The sequence below is a fragment of the Miscanthus floridulus genome, chromosome 10 (assembly GCF_019320115.1).
Source record: "Miscanthus floridulus cultivar M001 chromosome 10, ASM1932011v1, whole genome shotgun sequence".
In the NCBI taxonomy this organism is placed as follows: domain Eukaryota; kingdom Viridiplantae; phylum Streptophyta; class Magnoliopsida; order Poales; family Poaceae; genus Miscanthus; species Miscanthus floridulus.
The window spans coordinates 111,669,361-111,692,976 of NC_089589.1; the positions used below are offsets into that span (position 1 = coordinate 111,669,361).

Here is a 23,616-nt window from a genome sequence, read left to right on the forward strand (position 1 = left end):
TGAAAACATATGCAACATCCAGATAAACGCATTTGCAATATATGTCGAAAAAAACAGATGAAACATTGAGAACATGAGCTTGCAACATACGTGTACAATCATTGCAACATGTGCAATATCCAGATCTACTTTTGCAACATTCGTACGATACACTTCCAACGTACATCTAAAACATTTAAAACACTTGAAACAGACGCATGCAGCATGTAGTTTCATCACAAACATTTAGTTGCTGCTAGGAGAATGGAGGCTTGTCGACATGTGGAGTTCGTCGGCAGCAGCGGGCAGGCGGTGCTTGTCGGCAGCTCGATGGTGGCTATGTGATAGGGCAGGGCGGCAGCGGCCGCGCGCCGCCCCTGGCAGGGGCGGTAACCGAGCGCCGCGACTCGCAAGCGGCTGTGCTCCTGGCAGGGCTGGCAACCGCGCCGCCGTGACTCGCAGGCAGCTGCACGCTGAAACCAGAAAGGGCAGTTGTGCGTAGCATCTGGTAGGGCTACGCAGCTAGCAGTCGAGCGCCACATCCGGGAGTGGAGACGAGCGCCGCGTGCGGAAGAGAAGCGGAGCAGAGCGAGGCATGCGGGAGTTGTTTTTGTTTTTTAGATGAATGACGCATGCGGCAATTAGTGGGGCGAGGCGTGCAACATCCGTATGATACACTTACAACATACTTCTGAAACATTTGAAACAATTGAAACAGACGCTTACAACATGCAGTTTCGTCACAAACATCTCCTTGCTGTTTGGGAGAATGTAGACTCATTGGCATGTGGAGTTCGCCGATGGCAGTGGGCTGGCGGTGCTTATAGGTAGCAGCTCGGCGGTGGCTGCGCGACAGGGTAGCGAAGCAGCGGCCGCGCGCCGCGCCTGGCAGGGGTGGTAGCCGAGCGCCACGACTCGTAAGTGGCTACGCGCCTAGCAGGGTCGGCAACCACTTCGCTCTACTCGCAGGCAGACATGCCCCGAAAGCAGGAGAGGGCAGTCGCGCACCGCATCTGGTAGGGCTGGGTAGCTGGCAGCCGAGCGCCACGTGCAGGAGAGAAAAGCGAAGCGAAGCGACGCATGTGGGAGTTGATTTTGTTTTCTTAGACGAGCGGCACATACGACAGTGAGTAAAGCAAGACGTCTAGCGTTGTAGACATGGTAGCATTACGGTTAGAAAAAGAACCGCGGCAACCCCCGAAAAGGTTTGTTTGGCTGCACATAAATCCACCCCAATACATTGAATTTTGGAGGAATTTGAATAGTTTAGAGGAATGCTGGAGGAATTTGTGAGAGAAAAACACTATTCCGAATAAAAAAAAGCGGATCAAGTCGGATTTAAGTGCACACGAACAGAGCCTCAGGTGGATTTAAGCCGAAGCGGGTGCACGGCCGGCTGGACGCTGGACCCGGGGCCGGGAGCGCGCGTGCGTACGTGTGTGCTGACGGGATCACGGGGCGTGCACGGCCCGGCCACGGACTCGGAGGTCGTATCCTGACGCGCCGTCAACAGCAGGTAGCCTAGAAGCCGTGAGTCTGGCTGGCTGACGGCGAGGGGAGACCGGGCCGGGCGGGATCCGACCCGCGCCGGACGGAGGCTCCAGGCATCCGGGCCCACAGGGCCTGCAATCAAGACGCGCGACGCGTTTGACCGTTGCGCGCAGACGCTTTCTCCTCTCTATTTTTTTTTCCAACCCTCCTCCAACTACTACAAGATGAGGGTGAAGAAAAATAGAAATCGGTTGGGAGAAAGGAGCCGAAGAAAAAAAAAAGAGAGAGAGAGCTCAGAATTTCCAGTCTCCAAGCCGTGCCCGTGCGACGACGACCCGGCCGGAAGGAAGGGGGGGGAGAGAGAGAGGGAGGGAGGACCGCCGCTGCCGCCGCCGAGGTACGTCCCCCGTTCCCCTCCCCCGCTTTCCCGCCGCTAGATCCGCCGCCGCCGCCGCCTGGGTGGCGGCGGTGGTTCCCCGCGCCCGCGACCGGCGGCGCTGCGCGGGGGGGCGTCGTCCCCTTCATGTCCTCTCTCGCTGCCGCCTGTTCTCGCGTGGGGGATGGGCGGGGGTTCGCCTCGTTCTCGCCGCCCGCCGGCTCGGGCCAGGCGCGCCGCATCGTGGGATTCGCCTGTAGAGGTCCAGTTTCCGCTTGGGCTTGGGGAAGCTACGGACTTGGAGGCGGGGATGTTGCTAGGGTTCGGAGAGTCGGCTCTCGACTCCAGTAGTAGTCCAGTTTCAGTAAACGGGGGAGGGATAAGGGGGTTCTGCTGCTACCGTGCTCTTCGAAATGGAGGCTCTCCATTTTTAGGCACGGGTCACCAGCACTGCCCTGTATTGCATCTTTACATATGTCGATGCTATTCTCAACCACACTACCATCACGTTTATTATTGAGAAATACCAATGTTCAAGAAAACGCTAGGCGCTAGCCTACTGACTAGCGCCTAGGAGGATTAAACGTAGATTAAACGTGATTAATCGTTTGTGTGTGTTTTTTTATTTTTGTGCTGCTGAGAGCAAGATTAGTAGTAAGTACTAAGTAATAACACTGCTAAGTAGTGAACATACCTCTTGCTGTTGCTGCACACTTGTTGGCTTCTTTTCTCCTTGGCTTCTTGCATCCAATAGCAGCTAACCATTAAAGAGAGACAAGTTAATAATCTGAAAACCAGACAATCAAATAATAGGGAAAGAGTAGAAACTTATCTACGAGGGGTAGCTCAATATTGTACATGCACAGCCAAGCTTCCAAACATCAGGGCAGCAGCACAAGGCAAAAGATCACGAGAAAATATACAGACAACACTAGCAGTTCATCACGTGTCTTAATGGTCCAGAAATTAAATAGTAGTACAACACACAATAATGGTCTTATGGTCCACACACAAATTAAAGATAAGTAGATAACTAGATATTAATATTTAGATAACTTGGCAGCATGCTGCCATCATGCAAGTCCTCACTCCGCCAATGTAAAGGAGTTTAGAATTGCTTCTTCATCCTCATCATCATCAAAGGCAATGTCATCATCCTGATAATCAGGATCTTCAAATTCAGACTCCCACTCTTCTTCATGCACCTCTCTAGCCACTCTTGCACTCCTCCTAGGTTGAAGCTGTTCATTAGTTCCCATTGCTTCTCCAAGAACACTCCATGGTATCCCTGTCCCCGGCATTTCTCCCTCATCTTCCTCATCCCTAAAGACAACCAATGCATGATCATCCCCTCCCTCAAAGAAAAATCCTTGAGCTTCAGAAGCATCACTACTTAGGAGCACTTCATAGTTACTCTTTCTGGTAATCTTCTCCTTCTTGGACATCAACTTATTATTGAATTGGATGAATACTAGAGAGTTGAGGCGCTCTGTTGTCAGCCTATTCCTTCTCTTTGTATGATGCTAAAACAAAAAACCAGCACATGTACATTAAATTGGGACTAGAGAACAATTAGTAGAGACTAGAAACTGACCTGTTCAAAGGTGCTCCAATTCCTTTCACATCCAGAAGAGCTAGAGGTCAGTGAGAGGATTCTAATAGCCATTCTTTGCAAATCTGGTGCTCCTCCTCCATAAAGCCTCCACCAAGATGCTATAAAATGAAGTGAAATGTATCAAACATGTGCAAAATTGATTGCAAAAAAATCTGGACAGAATTGATTGCAGAAAAAAATCTGGACAGAATGATGCAAAAGCTTACCTGGATTGAACTCAAAGCGTTCACAGCTCCTTGCCATCTTCTTTGAGAAGGATCCATGTCTCTTTTGGAATTTTTCCAAGTCCTCATTAACAGCCCTATATTCCTTATCATCCTCACCATGATAAAAGGTCTCCACACATAGCATGAATTTTTCCCCTACAATTGAATCAGAGAAGATTGCTGGATTGCTGTAACTATAGTATGGATTCAGCATATATGCAGCCACATGCAATGGAGAATCAAGCCTATCTTTCATCTTCTTGTCAACAATAGCCATCACTTCTCTGTAGTTCTTTTCCACATTTCCAAAGGCCTCCTTGATCTCCCTCTTTGCCTTGAGAAGTTCTCCATACACATAACCCATAGATGGTTTCACATCCCCATCAACCAAACGTAGAACTTTCACCAAGGGCTCAAAGACCTTCAAACAAAGGGACACATCTTTCCAAAAACGAATGTTCAACACCGTGGCTGTAGCATCCTTGCCCTTCTTGGTCTTCTTTGCTGCTTCATCAAGATTCTTTTTCTTTGTAGCATCATGTTGCTGCTTATCTTTCTTCTTCTTTGCTGTTTCATCAAGATTCTTCTTGCACTTCTGCTTAATTTCCTCACTTACTTTTGGGCACTTCACAATAGATGTGCCAACATGTGCAAGATGCTGCTTAAGGCGATAAATTCCTGCTGTGCTCTCTTGTCCACAAAGAAGACACTTGACTCTGTTCTTGTCATTGGGATCACAGAGACGCCCCCACTCCCAGCCTATATCAGATGACTTCCTCTTCAGGTGGTAGGCAACCTCGGCGGCTTCTGGAGCCGCTGCCGCAGTCCCAGCAGCAGCAGCAGCTGCAGCTTCGGACGTCGACATCCTAATCCCAATCCAAGAACAAGAGTAGCATAATAAGGACCAACAGAGGCAGACAGGCAGTACACATTCAATCTTAACCCTAAATCCCCAATCCAATTCATCGATTGAGTGATTCACATGCAGAAATCAAAACTACAGACCATGGGAAGATGGGGGGAGACCGTGGGAGCACCTGGAGAGAAGGACCGAGGGGCTTTGTTGGCGGCGACGACCCCTACGTCTGCAACGGCCTATGCGAAGTCGACTCCTGTGCCTGCGGCCTGCCCTCTGTTGCAGGTGACAACCCCGTCAGGCGAAGGGGACGGCAACGTCCCATTGCAGGCGGAGGGGCGCGGGCCGGCGGTCGCCGTCGCGGCGTTGTCGCCTCGCCGGTCGGGTGGATGAAGCCGGCAGGGCACCCCGGCTAACTCGCTGTCTCGCTCGTCCTCAGTCCGACGCGCAAGGAGGAACCTGCGCCGGCGCGGAGGATCGACGCGCGGGGAAGGAGTAGGCGTCGTTGGAGGGGAAACCTAGGAATCCAAGCGGAGGAGCGGCAGGGGGAGAGAGCAGAGTGGTGGCGCGGCGGGTGGAGGAATCGACCTTGTCGCTCGGTCGAACCGCATCGAGGCGGAGGGGAAGAAGGGCAGCTTCGGCGACTTTTGCTCCCTCTCGGGCCCGCCTGCTCTTTCCCGCGCGCAGGTGCGCTTCTTTCCCGCGCGCAGGCGCACTTCCCACCCACGCGCCGCGCGCTTCCCAGCCCGCGCGAGCCGCGCGATTTCCGGCGCGTAGCCCCGTTTTTTCTCCGATTCATCGCCGTTTAATCTCTGATGCGCGTGTAGACGAGTGCCTAGGCACGCCCAGCGTCTAATTGAGCGTCTACCCCCTAAACGAGACGTTGGGCCTCCGTTTAGCGTTTAAACACGATTAATCGACGTTTAATGACGTTTTTGCGAACCTTGAGAAATACTAACATCTGAATTTCATTATTCTTACCGTTGCTAAACATATTTTCCTTTTAGGAGACCGATTTCTGAGAGCAGAGGCGATAACAAGGGCTGCAGAGGAGGGGATTTGGGATGGCCGGCGACGACCATGTGGTGGTTGATGTGGACGGCTTAGCGAAATCCAAGGAGAACGAGGTTTCCAAGAAGCCGTCTGAGGATGCGAACGGCCCGGCTGCGGCTGCTGCGTCTCCGTCAGCTGTTGTTGACTTGGTCCAGGACGACGAGGAGGAGGGCGGTGGGGAGGAGGAGCCGCTCATCCAGGCTGCAGAGTGCCGCATATGCCAGGAGGAAGATAGCGTCAAGAATCTCGAGAAACCCTGTGCTTGCAGCGGCAGCGTCAAGGTTTACATCCTGTTAATTAAATTATTGCATGCTATTCTTATCTCCGTACAGCTTTAAGCTTTGCAGTTGTTTGTGAGGTGCACATACAACTAAGTTTTCGCTTTCTGGTTCTCATTCTGCATTAACATGTGTCTGTCATTGCCATTGACATGTTTTCTTGCTTAAAAAGCACAAAATAATCATATTGTGCCTTTCATAATGTCAGACACTCTTGTGGGAATATACAAGGTTAATCAAATCATCTATCCCCAATCGCTACTGCACCATATACTGTAATATTGCCTGTTTATGTCCTCTCTGTTGGGAGAGCTCCAAAGCAGCTATTCACTTTAGCAAGTTTTCTATGTAGTATAAACTTGCACGACATTTCTACCACATTGCTAACAGGAATGAACCAGTTGATTCAGCTACTGTGGATCCATGTTATGCAATTAGGCATGTTATCACTACACAATTGCAACACAATGATTCCAGTTCAGTCTTGTAGCAGTAGCTGGCTGAATTTTATGGTCTATCAGTTTAAGTTTATCATAATCAATATGAATTTGCGATCTGGAGTCTGGACGGTTCTTTGGATAGAGCATAGTAATTAACGACTTCTGGACTGACTATCCTCGCTGCAATTTTTCATGTTCTTTGTATTTAGTCACTTTGCTCATTTTTTATTAATGATTTATTCATGGACATTTTTCAACTTCTACGACAAATATAGAAAGCGTTCAAATATTGTCAATGTAGAACTTTGTATTCTTATATATAATTTTACCTAGAAAAAACGATCTTGGGATTTATTTTATACCTTTTTGTGATCTAAAAGTTTTTTCTTTCTATTCATGCTGAGTGATATAGTTAAATATTTTCTTTTGCGTGAAACTCTGATGCAATCAAGAACTTATAGCTTTACTTTTCTTGTGCAGTATGCTCACAGAGCTTGCGTGCAACGCTGGTGCAATGAGAAAGGAGACACTACTTGTGAAATTTGCCATGAGGTCGGTTAAGTTGTTTTCAGGTTCATTCCACTGATACATGTTTCATTTTGGTTATAGTTTTTTTAGTGCTGATACAAAATTGGCTTAGTACATATGTTGATATATATATATCTCTGTAATCTTTTTGCCCATGTTTCTTTACTTGAAGGGTTGTTCTCATGATCACCTCACTAGTATCATGCACTACAAACAACTAGAGCTAAAATGGTCCAGGACCCATGACCATGTGCTGTCACACCATGTGCAGTTGGTTTGCTTATCTACCTGGGTTTGTACTAGAAGGGTTGGTACCATGTGTGATTAGGCTTTAGTGGTTTAGACTAATGATTTAATTTGGATGGTGTTTTAAGAATCTGACTAATCATATGATAAGTCTGTGTGTGTTTTAAATGCTATTTATCTAGTTCACCAATTTTGGTTAAACGGATTTGTATGTTCAATATTCTTATTCTAGTATGAATCGCTTCTATTGATTCTAGCTATTTTTCAGCACCCCCCCCCCCCCCCCCACCCCCCCACCCCCAACACACACGCACACTTTTGTGGTTAACAACCTCTGAGATAATAAAAATATTCAAGGATTTTTTTTCTATTTACTGTTATTGAAAATTCTAAATTTTCCAGTGTTAGACTTGTAGAACATGCTTTGGCCCTTCCCTATGTGCATTTTAAATTTTAAAGTTTCCTTTCTTGTATACTGATTCCTTCCAGGCTTGATGATAACCTGTAGGAATACAAGCCTGGTTACACTGCGCCCCCTCGTGTTCAGCCAGATGAGACAACCATAGACATTGAGTAAGTTATTTTGGACATTTTGTGCCATTTTAATTTTAGTGAACAGAATTAGAACATATCTAAGCAGAAGTCATCACTTTGCAGCGGTGATTTGATTATGGATTTGCGTGACCCAAGAATTCTCGCTGTAGCAGCTGCCCAACGTCGTCTTCTTGAGGCAGAGTATGATGGTTATGCTAATACAGATGCTAGTGGTGCTGCATTCTGCCGTTCAGCTGCACTTATTGTAAGCACTGTCCATCAATTCATGATCTTATTGCCCTTTATTAGCTGAACCGATGTGTGAATATTACTCCTCCCCCCCCCCCCCCCCCCCCCCCCACCACCACCACCACATTGTAAGTAGTTTTGGCTTTTCTGGGTACATAGCTCTTGCTATGCATCTAGATATACATGGTAAAAATTGTGTTATCTAAAAAAGCTAAAACCATTTGCAATTTGGAATGGAGGGAGTAGCTATTTCAGGACAGTTTTGTTTTTGGATTGAAGGACAATGCTTTTATATATTTTACGGTTGCTTCACAAGTCACAACTTGTTTGTGGATGGAAAAACAGTGCTTTTAGTTTGGTTAATTGCTTAGAGAATACGAAAATTGTTGTTGATTTTCACAAGAAGTCCTCTTCCGCTCTGCTCCTAGTCTGATCACCTTAGCTCTCCTCGAGTATTTACCGAATGTCAAGTAACAGATTTCGAGTATATCGAGGTAGACTACCGTAAAATCCTACTTGGTCTTGCAGTTAATGGCGCTGTTGCTTCTAAGGCATGCATTGTCTATCTCAGACAACGAAGGAAATGATGATGATGCTTCTACCATGTTCTCGGTGAGTGTTGTAGTCTTTCATTTTTACTTGGAATGTTGGCGGTCCAGATAGTGCTTTGTGCTGACTCAATCCTTTGCAGCTTTTTCTGCTCCGAGCTGCTGGGTTTCTGCTGCCGTGCTACATCATGGCATGGATATTCAGTATTTTGCATCGCCGGCGGCAAAGACAGGTACCTGATTTGATGCAATTTTGAAGAGATCTATTGGTCATGAAAAAGTTTGTTCCAAATCATCATTATAATAATATATTATATATGCATCCTTTTCAACCAATTGCAAACAAATATTTCTTTGGCATAGGAAGCTCAACATAGCATTGAACTGTTGGTGGTTAGATAAACCATTCTATAGCTACTGGTCCTAAACTTTTGTCGCTGATATGGCACACCATCTAAGTTATCCATGCTTCTTGTTCCTTTGTCTGCAGGAAGAGGCTGCACTGGCGGCAGCAGAGGTGGCCTTCATCCTACAGTCAGCCAGGGGCCGCGCCCTCCAGTTCACCATCGCTCCAGACTCCCCCGCCACCCCACAGCACGAGCCAGTGCCGCAGCAACAGCAATAGGGGGCTAACAACACAACCCCTGGTTCGTTTGTTGTTGATGATGCCCGTCTTGCATCATACTGACTCGCAAAGGTTAAGCCTGGGCTTCTGCCTCCCGTGGCCAATTTGGGTGCCAGTGTCACCCACAATTCGTTGCACCTGAATTTCTGTACTTTGTATTGGACCGAGTGTAATCCAAGAATACCGAATTTAATGTAAATTCATTGTTGTTGCAGCTTTTCTCCTCCTTATTGCGGCATGAATATTAACTGTTGTGTACTGTGATGTACAGTATTTCATAATACTACCATTTATTTTCTATATATGGTGGACGTATCACTAACTTATTTTGATAGATGTGGACGATGTGGTGTATGGAAATTGAAACCTGCAGTTGAATCCAATGTTTATTGTGGAACCTTAATAGGGTGTTTTGGTTTGAGAAATAATTTGATTCAAGATGAGGTGATGCATCATGCGTCTAATCGTTAAATTTTGTGGAATGACTTAGTTTCTCATATTAGTAATAATTATTAGCTTAGCTTAGCTGGTGAAAAATTAGATGGTAATGAATGAATTCGTTCCATAAATTAAATAAAAAAGTGAATTGAAAAGATGTACTAGTTCATTTGTCAACCAAAACACCTTTATGTGTTGTTGATAGAACCGCTTGCCAAGCAGCCCAAGGCCTATAAATCAACGCTAAGGCTCTCTACGGAGCGTTCGGCCGGCCGAACAGGAGGGACCCGCCTGCCCCTGCGCCTTGCACGCCCCACCCTTACGCCTCGCGCTACTCTCACCTCGTGCTGTCCGCGTCGCACGTCGCTTACACCTCGCGCTGCGTTCCGCCACACCTTGCACCTCCTGCCCGGATTCGCGCTACGCACAGTCGAGGTCCAACCTCCACACCGTGACATCGAGCTCCATGCCGGTGTCAAGCTCCATGTCAACGAGCATCCATTCGGTGGACGCAAATAGATGACCACATGTTGCAATCGTATGTTTCATGTGTTTTAGATGTATGCTGCATATGTTTCATCTGAATGTTATAAAAGTAGATTTGCTGTTACATATTTGCAATGACTATACACGTATATTGCAAAGTGTATGTTTTAGCTGATTCAAATGTATGTTGCATATATTGCAATGGCTATACACGTATGTTGCAAGCGTATGTTTTAAATATTTCAGCTGTTTCAAACGTATGTTGCAAATGTTTTATCTTGATGTTGCAGTGCTCATACACATATTATGTTACTTGAGCTACTTTTCAGCCATGGAACAGTGTTTTCCTCTCACAATATTTCAGCATAAGCATCAGCATAACCCAAATTTCAGCATAAGTGAACAGGGTGATTATATTGCAAACGTATGTTGTAAATATTTAATCTGTTTCAGATGTATGTTGCAGCAAATGCTTTTATGTTGCAAGTGTTTTATGAGCGGGCACGGCAAGGGGCGCAGGTGAAGGTGGCACCTGGGGACTACGTGCATGCGGTAAGCGAAGCGGGTGCGGAGCACAAAGCTGTATTCATAGACATGACAGCAGGCGCGGAGCACGAAGCTACATCCATAGACGGACAGCAGGCGCCAAGCCTGAAGCTACGGAACGGCAGTATCTGCAGCAACAAAGCCTCACTGTCCGAGGGCGTGCCATTCTAAAACTGATGACCGACCTGAAGATTATATATTACATTACAATGCAATGCAAAACATAGGATGCATACCTGATCTCATTTTTCAACCAAAATTATAGAAAGAATATTACACTTACGACATAAGATAGTATAATCAAATTAATTATAAAATCTATTTTCGTAGAAACTCTAGGTGAAGATATATATATATATATATATATGGGAGAATTATATTCTTGTCCTTGTCCAGTACTTCAATTGTGATTTTGCCTCTCTTTTTTTAACTTTGTGATTTTACCCTCGTTTTTTTCAAACGAAGCTTCCGTCTACCCCTGTTTTGTAACACCGTCTAAAATGCTTGGATTAAATGATAAAAAAAAAGAAAAAGAAAAGACATGTATATAAAAAGACAATGATACCCCTCAGTCCCTTTCTACTTTCTCATCCGTTCGCTCGACCCGTTCCGACGAGAAGTCGCGGCCCGCACATGGTTTCACTGCCTGGTAGAGGTGCAGCTGCTGGCGGCGGCGCAGCTCGTCCTCCCTCCTTCCCCCCCCCCCCCCCCCCCGGCGTGGCTCATCCTCCCTCCTTCCTGCTCCCCCCGGCGCGTCTCCTCCTCCCTCTGCCACACTCCGGCGCCCGCTCGTCCCGGCGTTGCCGGCTAGGGTTGCGCAAGCTTTCTCCGGCGAGCTCCCCTCCACGCGAGTGCGAGCTTCCTCCGGCGAGCTCCTCTCCAGGCGGCTTCCTCCGGCGAGCGCGAGGTGCTCTCCACCCCAGGCGCCGTCGGTAGCGTCCGCGGAGGCGGAGGCGTACACGGAACCTGAGTTGGTGTTGCTCGAGGCCCTCCTCGGCGTCCAGGGCCGCGGCAGCGCCGTCGCACCGCGCCAGCTCCAGGCAAGAGACTCGCGATTCACTAGACCTCTGCCGAGCGCACCACGTGCTTGCTGACATGCAGGTGGGCGTGTCACTGGAGGCTGATGCCTTTTTGTGGTGGTTGCAAGAAGTGGAGAGCACCGTGCAGGCTCTCGAGGCCCTGGGAGGCATTCCTGATCCGGTGCGATTATAATCTAATCAGCTTACCCGTGATAGTGGTTAATTAGTGAAGTCAACTGTCAAAGATTAATGCTTCAGGTGTCAATTATCAAATGGGTTAGCTTAAATCTTCCATATTTAAGTTGAAGCCGACTGTACAGAGAAATTCTAGTGAGGTTTGAACTTTGAACTAGCGGGTTTACAGCCTTAACAACAATAATATGCTGGAGCCGAAGCTTCCTACTTTGGAGATTGTTTAGAGCTTCGTATGATATATCCTTGCACAGAATAAATCAGTTAACAACACGTAATTAATATTACAGACTCCACAAGTTTAACTGAATGACACTATTGTTCCTTTTGGTAGAATTGGTTTGATGTGACAATGAATATCTGGAACAGCTAAGCTCTAATTCTGGTGAGGTATTGCATTGATTTAGAATTTAAGATAAGTGACTCAGGGAGTTTTTAGTTTAGGAAAAAATAAACTCAAAACTATGTTACCATATGTGCACCCAACAAAGCTCAAAATGTTCTACTTGAAACTAGAGGAAAGCTTGCCTTCTTAGCTTTATTGTTTCTCTGTAGACGAGTTCTAGTTTAATCGAAAAGTACCTGGCAGCTCATCTTCACTACGAGACCAGGGACAGCATCACCCATTCAGGTGGAGTAAATCAAAACGCTTTTGTTTGAAAATACATGCTCCATTTACTATCTGTATCTGTATTCTTTCATCTTTGGATTGTGAAAGCTCTAGATGGATGACTAAATCTATTGTTGGTTCACATTTCATGCAGAGGACGTTTGTTGGAGTTGACTCCTCTTCATGCAGAGGTCAGTTTCAGAATGAACTCAAACAGTAAAGTGATAGTGTGATACTTTAGTGTGTTTATTGGCACTGGGCATCTCACATGACTAATAGTCTCACCCTCAATGCAACAGGCAACATATGGTAAGTCTGTAGAGCCTTCAAGAATCAATGTTCATCGCCCCATGTTTATTTGTGTTTCCTGTCAACGATAGTTTGCATTTGTGCAAGACCATCTTATCTTAATGAAGAAAAAACAGAAGTCCTTACTCTACTCCTCTAGCATGCGTGATCTATAATTGTTGAAGCAGTTTGCCTTCTACCTGAAGGAAACATTATGCTATACTTACTTTTGTAAGTGCAAACATATAAATAAGCTGTGCACATACAGGGAGGGAAATGAACGTTTTGCAGTAAGACAGGGTGTACAAGGCTGTACAAATTATTGTGCGTAAGTGCATTTTGGTTTCCAGTTCTGACTCAGCTTTGAATTGCACTTGCAGCAAAAAAGAGAGTGGCAACACCTTTACCGTGTCCATGAAAGAAGGAGCTGTTCAAGTTGGTGGTTTACAGTTTCCCTCGGATCCCCGGCCACGCACGGAGCTCCGTCCCCGCCCGCTGTGCAGTTCCTGCCGGCGCCGCTGTTTCTTCAGGCCAGCAGAGCCTTGTGTTTGATTGGAGTAGCTCTGTTCTTTGTCAAATTTCTCTGAATTTTGCATGTAAAAATTTTAGTCGACCTTAATCAAATTTGTTTTTGGTATATAACTCTACTAGTTTGGTTCAAGGGCAGAGATCGAGGAGCCAGCACGGGGCCGACCTGCCGGCTCGTGCACACGGCTCGTTACATCTGTCATCATTATGAACATTTTGGTCCCAAAATTTTTGAACATTTATCAATATTAAATCTGAGTTCAAATAATTGCAAGTTGTGTCAAATATGTTTGACCAAATTTAATCAATTGTCAGCATATAATAAAAAAGTCTAATTCCAAATCAGGGTAAAATCACAATTAGGCATAACAAATAGGGGCAAAATCGCATGGGCATTTATGTCCTTTTATACAAAGTTTAACACCGTTAGGGGTGGATGACGGAGCAGGGGCAAACTGGTGCTTCGTGAACGGCACAGTAGGGGTAAATTCACAAAGTCAAAAAAAAATATGGAAAAATCATAATTTCGATACAAAACAAGGGTACAAACGCAAGAGCCCCTATATATATATAAACATTAATAGTCATTGTATCAAACTTAACACCGGCTTGACTTGTACTAATCCTTTACTGGACGGGAAGAGTACAGTACGTATTATGGCTGCAGATGTAGCCTCGCAGGTCCCCACTAATATTGATATATACTCCTTTCGTTTCAAATTATAATTCATTTGATTTTTTGACCTCAAATTTGACCGCTGGTCTTACTTAAAGAATCTATGCAAATATAGTCAAATTTAAGTTATTTTTAAAGAAATGTGGCTAATAAAGCAAGCCACAACAGAAGAAGTGATATTTAGCACAAGTTTTTGGATAAGACGAGTGATCAGACTTGCACCATGTTCGCTGGTTGGTTTCTGGGCTGGTTTGGGCTGGCTGGTGCTGGTTTGTTGTGAGAGAAAAATACTGTTGGTTGGTTGGTTTGGGCTGACTGAAACCAACAAGTGAACAGGCTATTGGGATAAACAAAAGTCAAACCAACTATAATTTAAAACGAATTTAGTTAATAGTATAATTGATTGATTTTTGAAACAATAATGTACCGATCCAGATCCGAACCCTTGAAATAAATAAACAGTTGCGGATGTCGCGTAGCTGGAGTCAAATCTATCAACTGCTGGCAGTCTAGCAGCGGCACGCACGACACGTTCTTTTCGCGCGGTGAGCTTCACCGGGTGTGGATAAAGATGGCAAGCGGCGTGGTGCCCGCGGATACTACTTACTTTCTTAGGCCCGTGTTCGTCAACTAAATCTCTCGCCCGCACCTGCGCTCGCGACCCGCTACGGGCAACAAACCATGCCCGCGCCCTTCATCCGCGGGCATGTCCGTATACCCGCCAGGTTAAGCATATACATAAATCATAGTGCATTAGAAGAGATACGAAGATACATATTCACAACAAATCATGTATATATACATATATTTGCTTGTAGGTCCCACATGTCAGACCTATGGAGCGGGTCTGACGGATAAGCGGACGAGGATAGCAAATTTCTTTGCCTGCGAAGAACTATCCTCTGGGTTTAGGATGGTGCCCGCGTCCGTGCCCGCGGGCAAGAAGTGGTGCCCGTATCCTTGCCCATCATGTTCCATGCCCGCGGGCATGCGGGTATTCTGTGCCCGTTGCCATTTTTAGGTGTGAAGTAGAAGAGCTGGGAGGTGCCACTGTGCCACGACCCGAGCCTGCAGGATGCGATCTGGGTCGCCCCTCCCCCAATTTTTTATAATTTGTTTTTTAAGAAAAATTACCTTTAGCCTTGTTGGAAGACGTAAACTCATCTTTGGATCATAGGGATCGACGACGGAACTCATGGCTTCGGGGTAATATGTCTCGGCGCCACAGATCTTGGCTCCGAGATACCTGGCCGTACACAGCAGGGCATCCTAGGTGACGTTGATATGATCGATACCTCAGAGTCACAGATCTTAACTCCGAGCTCGACGTCAAAATCTGTGACTCTGACCTCGGAGCCGTGGATCTCGGCTCCGTGCTCGGAGCCATGGATCCTGACACCGAACATAGATTCAAAACCCACGGCCAAGTTTCCCTTGCCTTTTTTTTCCTGCAGCACCAATGCTGATTAGCTGTTTTGCTATCATATCACATCTCTGAAACTTTCTGAATGAAATCGCTACACTTTTCTATGCTTGTCTAAACACAGTGTGTAAATCTACAAACAAAAATGTTTGCCGCTGCTGCAAAAAAGTTCGATGCAGCAGCTAATAAAACGCTGGTTGTGTTTGATGATGTTTGTAGTAGCTCATTCAGTCTTCTCGGCATCATGCTTGAATTGAATTGCTCTGAAGTCTGAACGGGCTCAAGCCCCCTACCTATATCGCAGCAGTGGAATTTCTGTGGAGCTTACATGATTTTTTAGGTAAAGTTGTATTGTATAGGAGGCTGAGACTTAAGATCGAACAATAATATTGTTTAACTTCCTGAAATATTTTCTGTATCAATAAACTCCGTTGTCCCCTTCCAGCTCAAGTACCCCGCTCCGGGCGCTCCTGACTTGCCCTGCGGACCAAGGAGCTCCTGGAACAAGCCGGGCTCGTGCTGTCGGTGGAACACCACCGCTCCGCCCGCCCAGCTGCTGAATTCGTGGGAAGCATCCGTCGACGGGCGTGACATCATATACACGCACGCATGTAGAACTGTATTTCTAATAAACCCCCGTGTGCAGTTCCGTTCGCAGTAGATATGTGTTTGTTGATGCTTTGCATTGTTCAGCGCAGCAGCTTGTTTCGAGAAGCATTCTCTTGTTAATGTATTCCATCATCATTTTTTTAAGAGTTGAAGGGCTCATCTAAACTTGGCCGTGGGTTTTGAATTCATGCTCGACGCTAGGATTCATGGCTCCGAGCTCGGAGTCAAGATCTGTGGCTCTGAGCTACCGACCATGTCAACACCTAGGATGTCCTGCTGTGCATGGCCAGGCATCTCGGAGTCAAGATTTGTGGCGCTGAGACGTGTTACATCAGAGCCAAGAGTCCTGGCGCCGACCCTCGGAGTCCAAAGATGAGTTTACGTCTCCCAAGAGGCCAAATGTAATTTTTTTTAAAAAGGATTAAATTGTAAAAAATTGGGCCCCTCGCCCCTGTCGCTCGGCCCAGGCATGGCCACGTTTGCCGGGGCGGCCATGCGCGGCGGCGTGGGGAAAGGGGGCCAGGGTGAGGAGAGGGGTGTGTCGGTTCCTGGGACCGAATTTTTTATTTTTAGCCATTTTTTGAATTTTTTCACAAATATGTTCTTGGAGGAAAGATTTTAAAATCTGGACCCTTAGCTCGGCACCATTGTTGCTAGCGCCAACTTACACGTCTCGGCGCCAGCATTTCTAACGCTGGCCTCTTGGGTCGAAGCAGACATGGCGGTGACATGGCATGCATCTCGGCTCCAGCAACCCTAGCACCGAGCTCGGCGCTGTAGATCTTGACGACGATCCTTTCTTACGTATGGGCCCCAATCCTTTCTCTCTTCCTCTCCTTCTCTCTCTCGCACCTCCCTCGCCCGAGCAGCGCACCGCCGCCGCCGCCCGCGCCCTCTCCCGCCCCCGGCCGCCCGAGCCCGCGCGGCCTCTCCCTCGCCCGCGCCCGGCCGTCCGCCCCCACACCGCCACCACGGCCGCGCCGTGCCCCGCGCCCGCGCCGAACTCCTCGCCGGTCCCCGCAACCGCCCCGCGCTCGGCCACCCGTGCCGCGCCGCACCCCGAGCCCGCGCCGCACCACCTTGGTCGCTGCCCACCGCACCGGTGCCGTGACCGTGACCGTGCCGTCCGCCACTACCGGCCTCGGCCGCGCCCGTCATGCCGCTCGCGCCCACCGAGCCGGCCTCGCTGCGCGGAGCGACGGGCATCCCGCGCCCGCCGCGCGCCACCGCCGTCCTCGGCCGCGCTCCCGCAAGCCCTGGCACCTGCAGCGCCCGGCCGTGCCACCGCCGGCCCGGCTCGTCGGCCTGACCCACGCCCGGCGTCCGCTGCGACTCCACCGACATCCGCGACTCCATCGTCGGACAGGTAAAAATTATGAATTTGCAATGTGCGTACTTAGTTAGCTTTGATTGTAGTGTAGTAGTTTTGGCATTTGTTATTTACTAGTTAATGTGATGACTCAGGTAGTTGATTTAGTTAGTGATCTAGTGAGATAGATATGTAGATAGATAGAAACATAGATACATAGGTACATAGACGTAGTTAGATAGCTACTTAGATAGGTTGTTACATATTTAGTTAACTAAATAGAATATAGCTATTTAGTTAGTACACTGTATCTATGTATGTAGTTATTATCTTATTTACTTAGTTTGTAATTAGAAAGTACTTGTTAGGTACTATCTATCGTTTAATTTGGACTAAAGGACATGTGTTTCGTTATGTGTTTGAACTAGATGTACAACCTAGTGACCATATATCATGGAGGCACCATTGAATACAATCGCTATGGATATGTTGAGTTTGTTGACATGCAAAACGTGCCTGTGTTATTCAATGATAGGCCTTCATTTAGTGAGATGGTTGTAAGGGCTCGAGAGGAGCTGCATTGCCTTAGAGATGATGGCATTGCAGTTGAGGGTGTACGGCACCTAGGTTCTCCTCCCAACATCCTCAAGTGAATGATCCCAATTGGTTATGCGGATTAGTAGGAGAACTATGTGAGATCGGCTATGAAGAATCAGCTGCAATGTTTGGACATGGTTGTGCGTCGGGTGTTAGTTGATCTTATCCCTTATGGGTTTTCCCCACCAATGGGTCAGCAGGCACACATCGACCCTCCCATCCTGGAACCTGATATGGATGTGGAGGTTGCACCTACGGTTCCCAATACTCAATCTGCCCCCAATGCGGTAGTTGAAGATGCTTGTCAGACTTATGTTGTTGTGGCAGATCCTCCTCATGAGATCCCTTTGACATAGAATTATCCAAGTAAGTGTCTTAACCGCATGGTTATTGAGAGTTTACCCCCTTCCTTATATCCATTTCTTTTATTCTTTCCAAAATTTTCTACTTATGTTGCAGGAGACATTCTTGATAATGTAGATGTGCCCCCTGAGTGCACTTTGGAGATGGATTCTGTGGCTCCAATAGTGTTAAAATTATGCATGATTCAGAGCCATATAAGATGGCAAGGGCTCTTGATTCTGATGATGATCGCCCTGTTGAAGAGCTGATAGAGAGTGATGTTGAGATACTGAGGCGTATCTTTCTCGGCCGCCGTGATCCAAGAGTTCATGAGTTCAGCAATCTTGCTCATTCCGATCAGGCGTGTATAGAAGGACGTGATGATGAGCTTCTAGAAGCTCCTGAGGCCGGCCCTAACATGGTAATTGAGAATGGGAGGGTGTTCAATGACCTCCTTACATTGAAGAGGTGGTTGCAAGCGTTTGCAGTGATATTAAAGAGACCTTACAAGGTCTTGCATTCATATGCGGAGCGCCATTACACAGTTGTGTGTGACAAGGAACGCTGTCCATGGAGGGTTTGTGCAAGGAAGCAAAAGGTAACCAGAAAGTGAAAGATCACAAAAGTTGTCGGGCCACACAATTATGCTGACCATGAGCTGACACTGAGGCATTGACAGTTGACATCTACCCTCATTGTCAAACGGTTGATGAGAATATTGCAGGGAGAACCGAACATGAAGGTTAAGACAATTACCAGGATCGTTGAGTGGTTGTATGGAGGTTATGTGATAACTTATGGTAAAGCTTGGAGGGCTAAGCAGCGAGCATGGAGAGATGATATATGGGGACTGGGAGGATGGGTATGAGCAGCTGCCAGTACTTTTCAATGCAATCAAAGAGGTGAATCTAGGCATGCATTATGAGTACATCCCAAAACCAAATGCATGGAAGGATGGGGGACATATATTCTTCCGTGCTTTCTGGTGCTTCCCTCAGTGTGTCAAGGCCTTTAGGCACTGTCGTCCTGTCTTCTCCATTGATGATACGTTCTTGATTGGCAAATACCAGGACACACTTCTTATAGCTATATCCTATGACGTGAACAACAAGTTGGTTCCTTTGGCATTTGCTTTGGTTGAGAAGGAGAACAATGACAGTTAGGGATGGTTCTTGAGGCTAGTCCGGATACACGTGGTTTGCTCCGGCAGGGAGGTTGACATCATATATGATAGGCACCAGGGCATACTTAATGTCGTGCGAGAGCGGATAGAAAGGTATGCACCTTTGCACCATCATCGGTGTACTTAGCACCTTGCTGAGAATCTACTCCAGAAGGATAGTGTGAAGGGTAACTTTGATTTGTTCCAGAAGACTGCTCGACAGCTTGAGGACAAGTACTTCAAGAAAAAGTTGGAGCAGGTCAGAACTGCATCAAATGCAGAAGGTAGACAATGGCTCACAGGTTTAATGAGGGTTTGGAGAAATGGATGAGAGCTCACGACGCCAGTGGATGGAGGTACGAGTTTCAGTGCAGCAACATGGTGGAGTCATTCAATAAAGTTGCTATTGGGGATACATGGTATGCCCGTAAATGCAATCGTTCAATTCACCTTCTATAAGCTTGTTGCCTGGTTCAACGATAGACATGCCCATGCATTGAAGTTGTGGAGTGATGGAGAGATATGGGCTCCGAAACCAAAGGCACACCTAGAGAAGGCAAATGAAAGGGCTGGCACACATGAGGTTACATGCTTTGACCACTCCACAGGGACTTATTAGGTCGAGCATAGGGGCGGTACAACGTCCGACGACGAGGTCCGAGAGTCGAGGATGCAAGTGGTTGTCCTCCAAGATTTCAAATGCACTTGTGGTAAACCAAGACAATACCACTTTTTATGTTCTCATTTGGTGGCAGCAGCTAGGCATCACAACTATACTATTGAGAGCAGGATACCTCACGAGTTCAGTGTCGACACGCTTGTGCACACATGGAGCCCCCGCTTCATCCCTTTCTAGGACCCTAGAGAGTGGCCTCCATATGATGGGTCGAAGTGCATTGCAAATCCAGCTTACCGTTGGAACAAGTGTGGATCAAGGAAGAGGACGAGGCATATGATGGTTATGGATTAGATACCCAGAAGAACGAGACGTGGGAGAGGAACCCCATTTGTTACTGATCCCGAGTAGTACGAGTGCGGCAAGTGTGGTAGACTTGGCCATAATTCACGAAGTTGCCATTGGCAGATTAGTGAGGTGCGACTATTGGTTGATTTTATTATTTTATATTTGTCGTATTCATTTAATTAATTATGCATGTCTCAATTTATGCATGTAATTGTGTCAATTACTTGTACATTTATAAGTTCATGTTTCATTGTATATTAAATTTCTAATTCATTGACTTTTTTTTGTAGGGTGTCGTAATTCCACCTGCTCAACCCCGACGTACGAGGCGACTCACCGAGGACGTCTCATAGCGTAGGGGCAGGTAATAATCTATATGTTTTGTTCAAATTTTAGTGAGCGTACATATGTTCATGAAGTAACAGGAGACTATGTTTTATTCCATACAGGGCTTTCCGCTCCTTCGTCCTAGAACCTACAATGGGTTCTTGGACATGCGGTACGACGACAAGTACACTCATTTCCTACAAAGAGCTGGCCTGGATGTCATCTCTTTTCACGTTCATCGTGGGTTGCCCAAGTACAACTCAGCGGCCATAACTGCGTTGGTTGATAGGTATTATATTCAATCATTGCCTCCATTCATGCGCTTGCCTTTTTGACGTATAATCTTGCTTTGTCTAAAATATAAGTGGTGGTCGGAGACTTACAACTTCCACCTACCTTTCGGCGAGATGACTGTCACGCTCCAGGACTGTTAGAAGATGCTAGGCCTGAGGATTCATGGCAACCCAATCATCGGGCAGTGCAGGTCAGAAGGCTGGAGAGTATGAGTGGAGGCTGGGACCAGGTCAGGATTCCACACGCGAGGTTAGAGTGGGCGTACATTGAGTTCACGAACGAGCTAGACACGCTCACAGCGTCTAGTGTAAGTAAATTTTATTTCCCATACTAATTTGAAATGGATTAGTACTCCATCTAACATCTTGTTTGGACATGTTGCAGGTGGAGTGGGATGCTGGCGCCGAGACGTGTAAGCTCGGTGCCAGCAATGATGGTACCGAGCTCAGCTCTAGATTTTAAAATCGTTCCTCCAGAAGCATATTTGTGAAATTTTTTCAAAAAAGAGTAAAAAAAAATAAAAAATTCCGTTCCTGGGATCGGAACGGGTCCACGTGGCGTTGCACTGCCAAGGTGGCGCTGGCGCATTCCCTCGGTCGTTGTGGCCCCACGTACTGTACTACGGCTGAACGATTCCATCCCATCGTTCGTCGGTGTACGTCCTGATGTGATCCTCTTGTCCGAGGAATCATGGCATGGCACCGCGATGGACAAACAAACACTCACACTCTCTAGGTCGCCGCAAGGCACGCAGTCCTGTGTAAGTTACCGGCATGCCTGCATATATGTTGCGATTAGAAATGCAGGCGGGGCGGGCTCTTAACATTACCCGCCTGCTCGCCCCACAAAAGAATTGTTTGTGGCTATTGCGGTTAAGCTGCTAATTGTTCGTGGACTATTATCCTTTGAGCTTGCCGAGCCCGCAACCAAAGCGAAAGCCTGCTACAGACCCGCAAAAACCTGCAAGTACCGTCTCCGCTGCTATCGATGTCATGCTCCTCTCCTGAAACCTGTCGTTACTGACGACGACGTGCTGAGGGAGGCCTGCAGGCTAGGCTGCCTCCTCGCCGGCTCTATCTTCCTCAACAGCATCCAGCCGGTGCTCTCAGGCGTGGCCATCAGAACCAGCTAGCAGGCGCTCGTCGCCTTCGTTAACATAGGCAGCTACTACTTCGTCGGCATCCCGCTGGCAGCGCTCTTCGGCTTCAAGCTAGTAAGCATGGATGCAATGATAAAAACAAAAAAAGAAATGGAATTCGAAAGTTCATTCTGATCAATGTGTGTAACCTATGTACATAATTACATGACATTCTGATCAAATGAAATCTGGAGGGGATTTGGTTGGGCATGACACTCGGAACTCTGCTTCAGACCGCTATCCTTGTGTTCATTTCATACAGGACGAGGACCAAGTGGGAAAAACAGTTTTTTTTGTGGGAGAAACATAAACTACACTAACGGCAGACAGCTGCAGCCTGCCGCGGTGCCTGCGTGGGCGCGGCCAATTGGCAAGGACAAAACAGAAGTTAAGAACACTCAATTAGTCTTGTATAATTTTACAGTGGCTAAAAAATTCTTGTTTACCCAGGAAGAACGTATTTGCAGAGAGCTATTGCGGATCTTGCGGGTTTTACAGTCAAGTTTGTTGTGTCCGCGGAGCATTTGTCCACAAGGTCCGCAGCTTAGTGGCTAGCCGCAAACCCGCTAATAAACTTTTGCGGCAAGCGATGCGGATTAGCGGCCGGCCGCGAACGAGCCCGTCTGCAAGACGAGTTGCGATCATGATACCGGCGCTTATTAAAATGAAAAACCGATATAATACAAAGCCCTCTCAGACCGTGGCGGATCTAAACACAAGGCAATAAGGAAGCTGTAGCCGGCATGTGCCCGAGTGAGGCTGGGCCTTCTATATCAAAGCTTTTGTGGGTTGTTCAGTGAGGGAGAAAAAATAGAAGTAGTACAGTCACTTTATCCTCTCTCCCGTCGTCCTAAGTACACATATATCCCTCCTTGCCAAAAAAAAAAAAAAGTACAAGTACACCCCTACTTTCATATATCTATCTATACCTAATTAATATAAAAAAAACGAAAGTTACTTCTTCAAAACAAAAAATCATTGCAGAACCCGGTCAAGCCCAAAGCCCATCACCCTATTCGTTTAGGCTTATTTGGTTTATAAGCCGTATTTTTTCATCTAACGGACAGTATTTTTCTCTTACACCAAATCAGCCAACAGTACTTTTAGCCATGACTTATCAGCTAAATAAGTCCAAACGAACAGGGCACATATGTGTCGTGATTTGGCACATGCAGATGTGACTAGCCTTTCACATTTTTAACCTCTCAAGAGGCGTAGGGGGTGTTTGATTCTTTAGTCGCTCCTAAAATTCATATCACATTAAATATTTAGATACTAATAAAGATCATTAAATATAGATTAATTATAAAACCAATTACATAGATGGAGGCTAATTTACGAGACGATTTTTAAGCCTAATTAATCTATCATTAGCATATGTTTACTGTAGCACCACGTTGTCAAATCATTGACTAATTATACTTAAAAAATTTATCTCGCAAATTAGTTGTAAGTTATGTAATTATTTTCGTAATTAATATATATTTAATACTTAATGTACATGTCTAAACATTTAATGTGACGGAGTCCACGCGGAATCGCGGATCACGTGCTAACGCCCTAATCACCGGATAGGAATCCGCACGGATCATCACGTGCCAACAGTATAGTACTTATGCAAACTGCGGGTCATGCTAAATTTAC

The 23,616-nt window shown here is 46.6% G+C and overlaps 2 protein-coding genes across 3 annotated transcripts; one reads left to right on the top strand and one right to left on the bottom strand.

Annotated features, from left to right (window-relative positions):
• The first annotated feature begins 1,711 nt into the window (after positions 1-1,711).
• LOC136486965 (uncharacterized) lies at positions 1,712-9,427 on the top strand. 2 transcript variants are annotated; one of them, XM_066484055.1, is made up of 8 exons: positions 1,712-1,867; positions 5,531-5,857; positions 6,775-6,846; positions 7,577-7,641; positions 7,726-7,867; positions 8,380-8,463; positions 8,543-8,632; positions 8,890-9,427. In XM_066484055.1, exons 2-8 carry the CDS (start codon positions 5,588-5,590, stop codon positions 9,022-9,024), a joined length of 858 nt encoding a protein of 285 aa, XP_066340152.1. In that variant the 5' UTR covers positions 1,712-1,867; positions 5,531-5,587; the 3' UTR covers positions 9,025-9,427. The 2 variants fall into 2 exon arrangements, with proteins under 2 accessions (XP_066340152.1, XP_066340153.1); XM_066484056.1 differs by lacking the exon at positions 1,712-1,867 and adding an exon at positions 2,065-2,280.
• Positions 2,932-4,532, bottom strand: LOC136489300 (uncharacterized). Its single transcript, XM_066485982.1, has 3 exons — positions 3,668-4,532; positions 3,441-3,559; positions 2,932-3,369 (listed from the first exon to the last, which is right to left on the bottom strand). The coding sequence occupies exons 1-3, from the start codon at positions 4,530-4,532 to the stop codon at positions 2,932-2,934; spliced, it is 1,422 nt and encodes a 473-aa protein (XP_066342079.1).
• Positions 9,428-23,616: the final 14,189 nt, after the last annotated feature.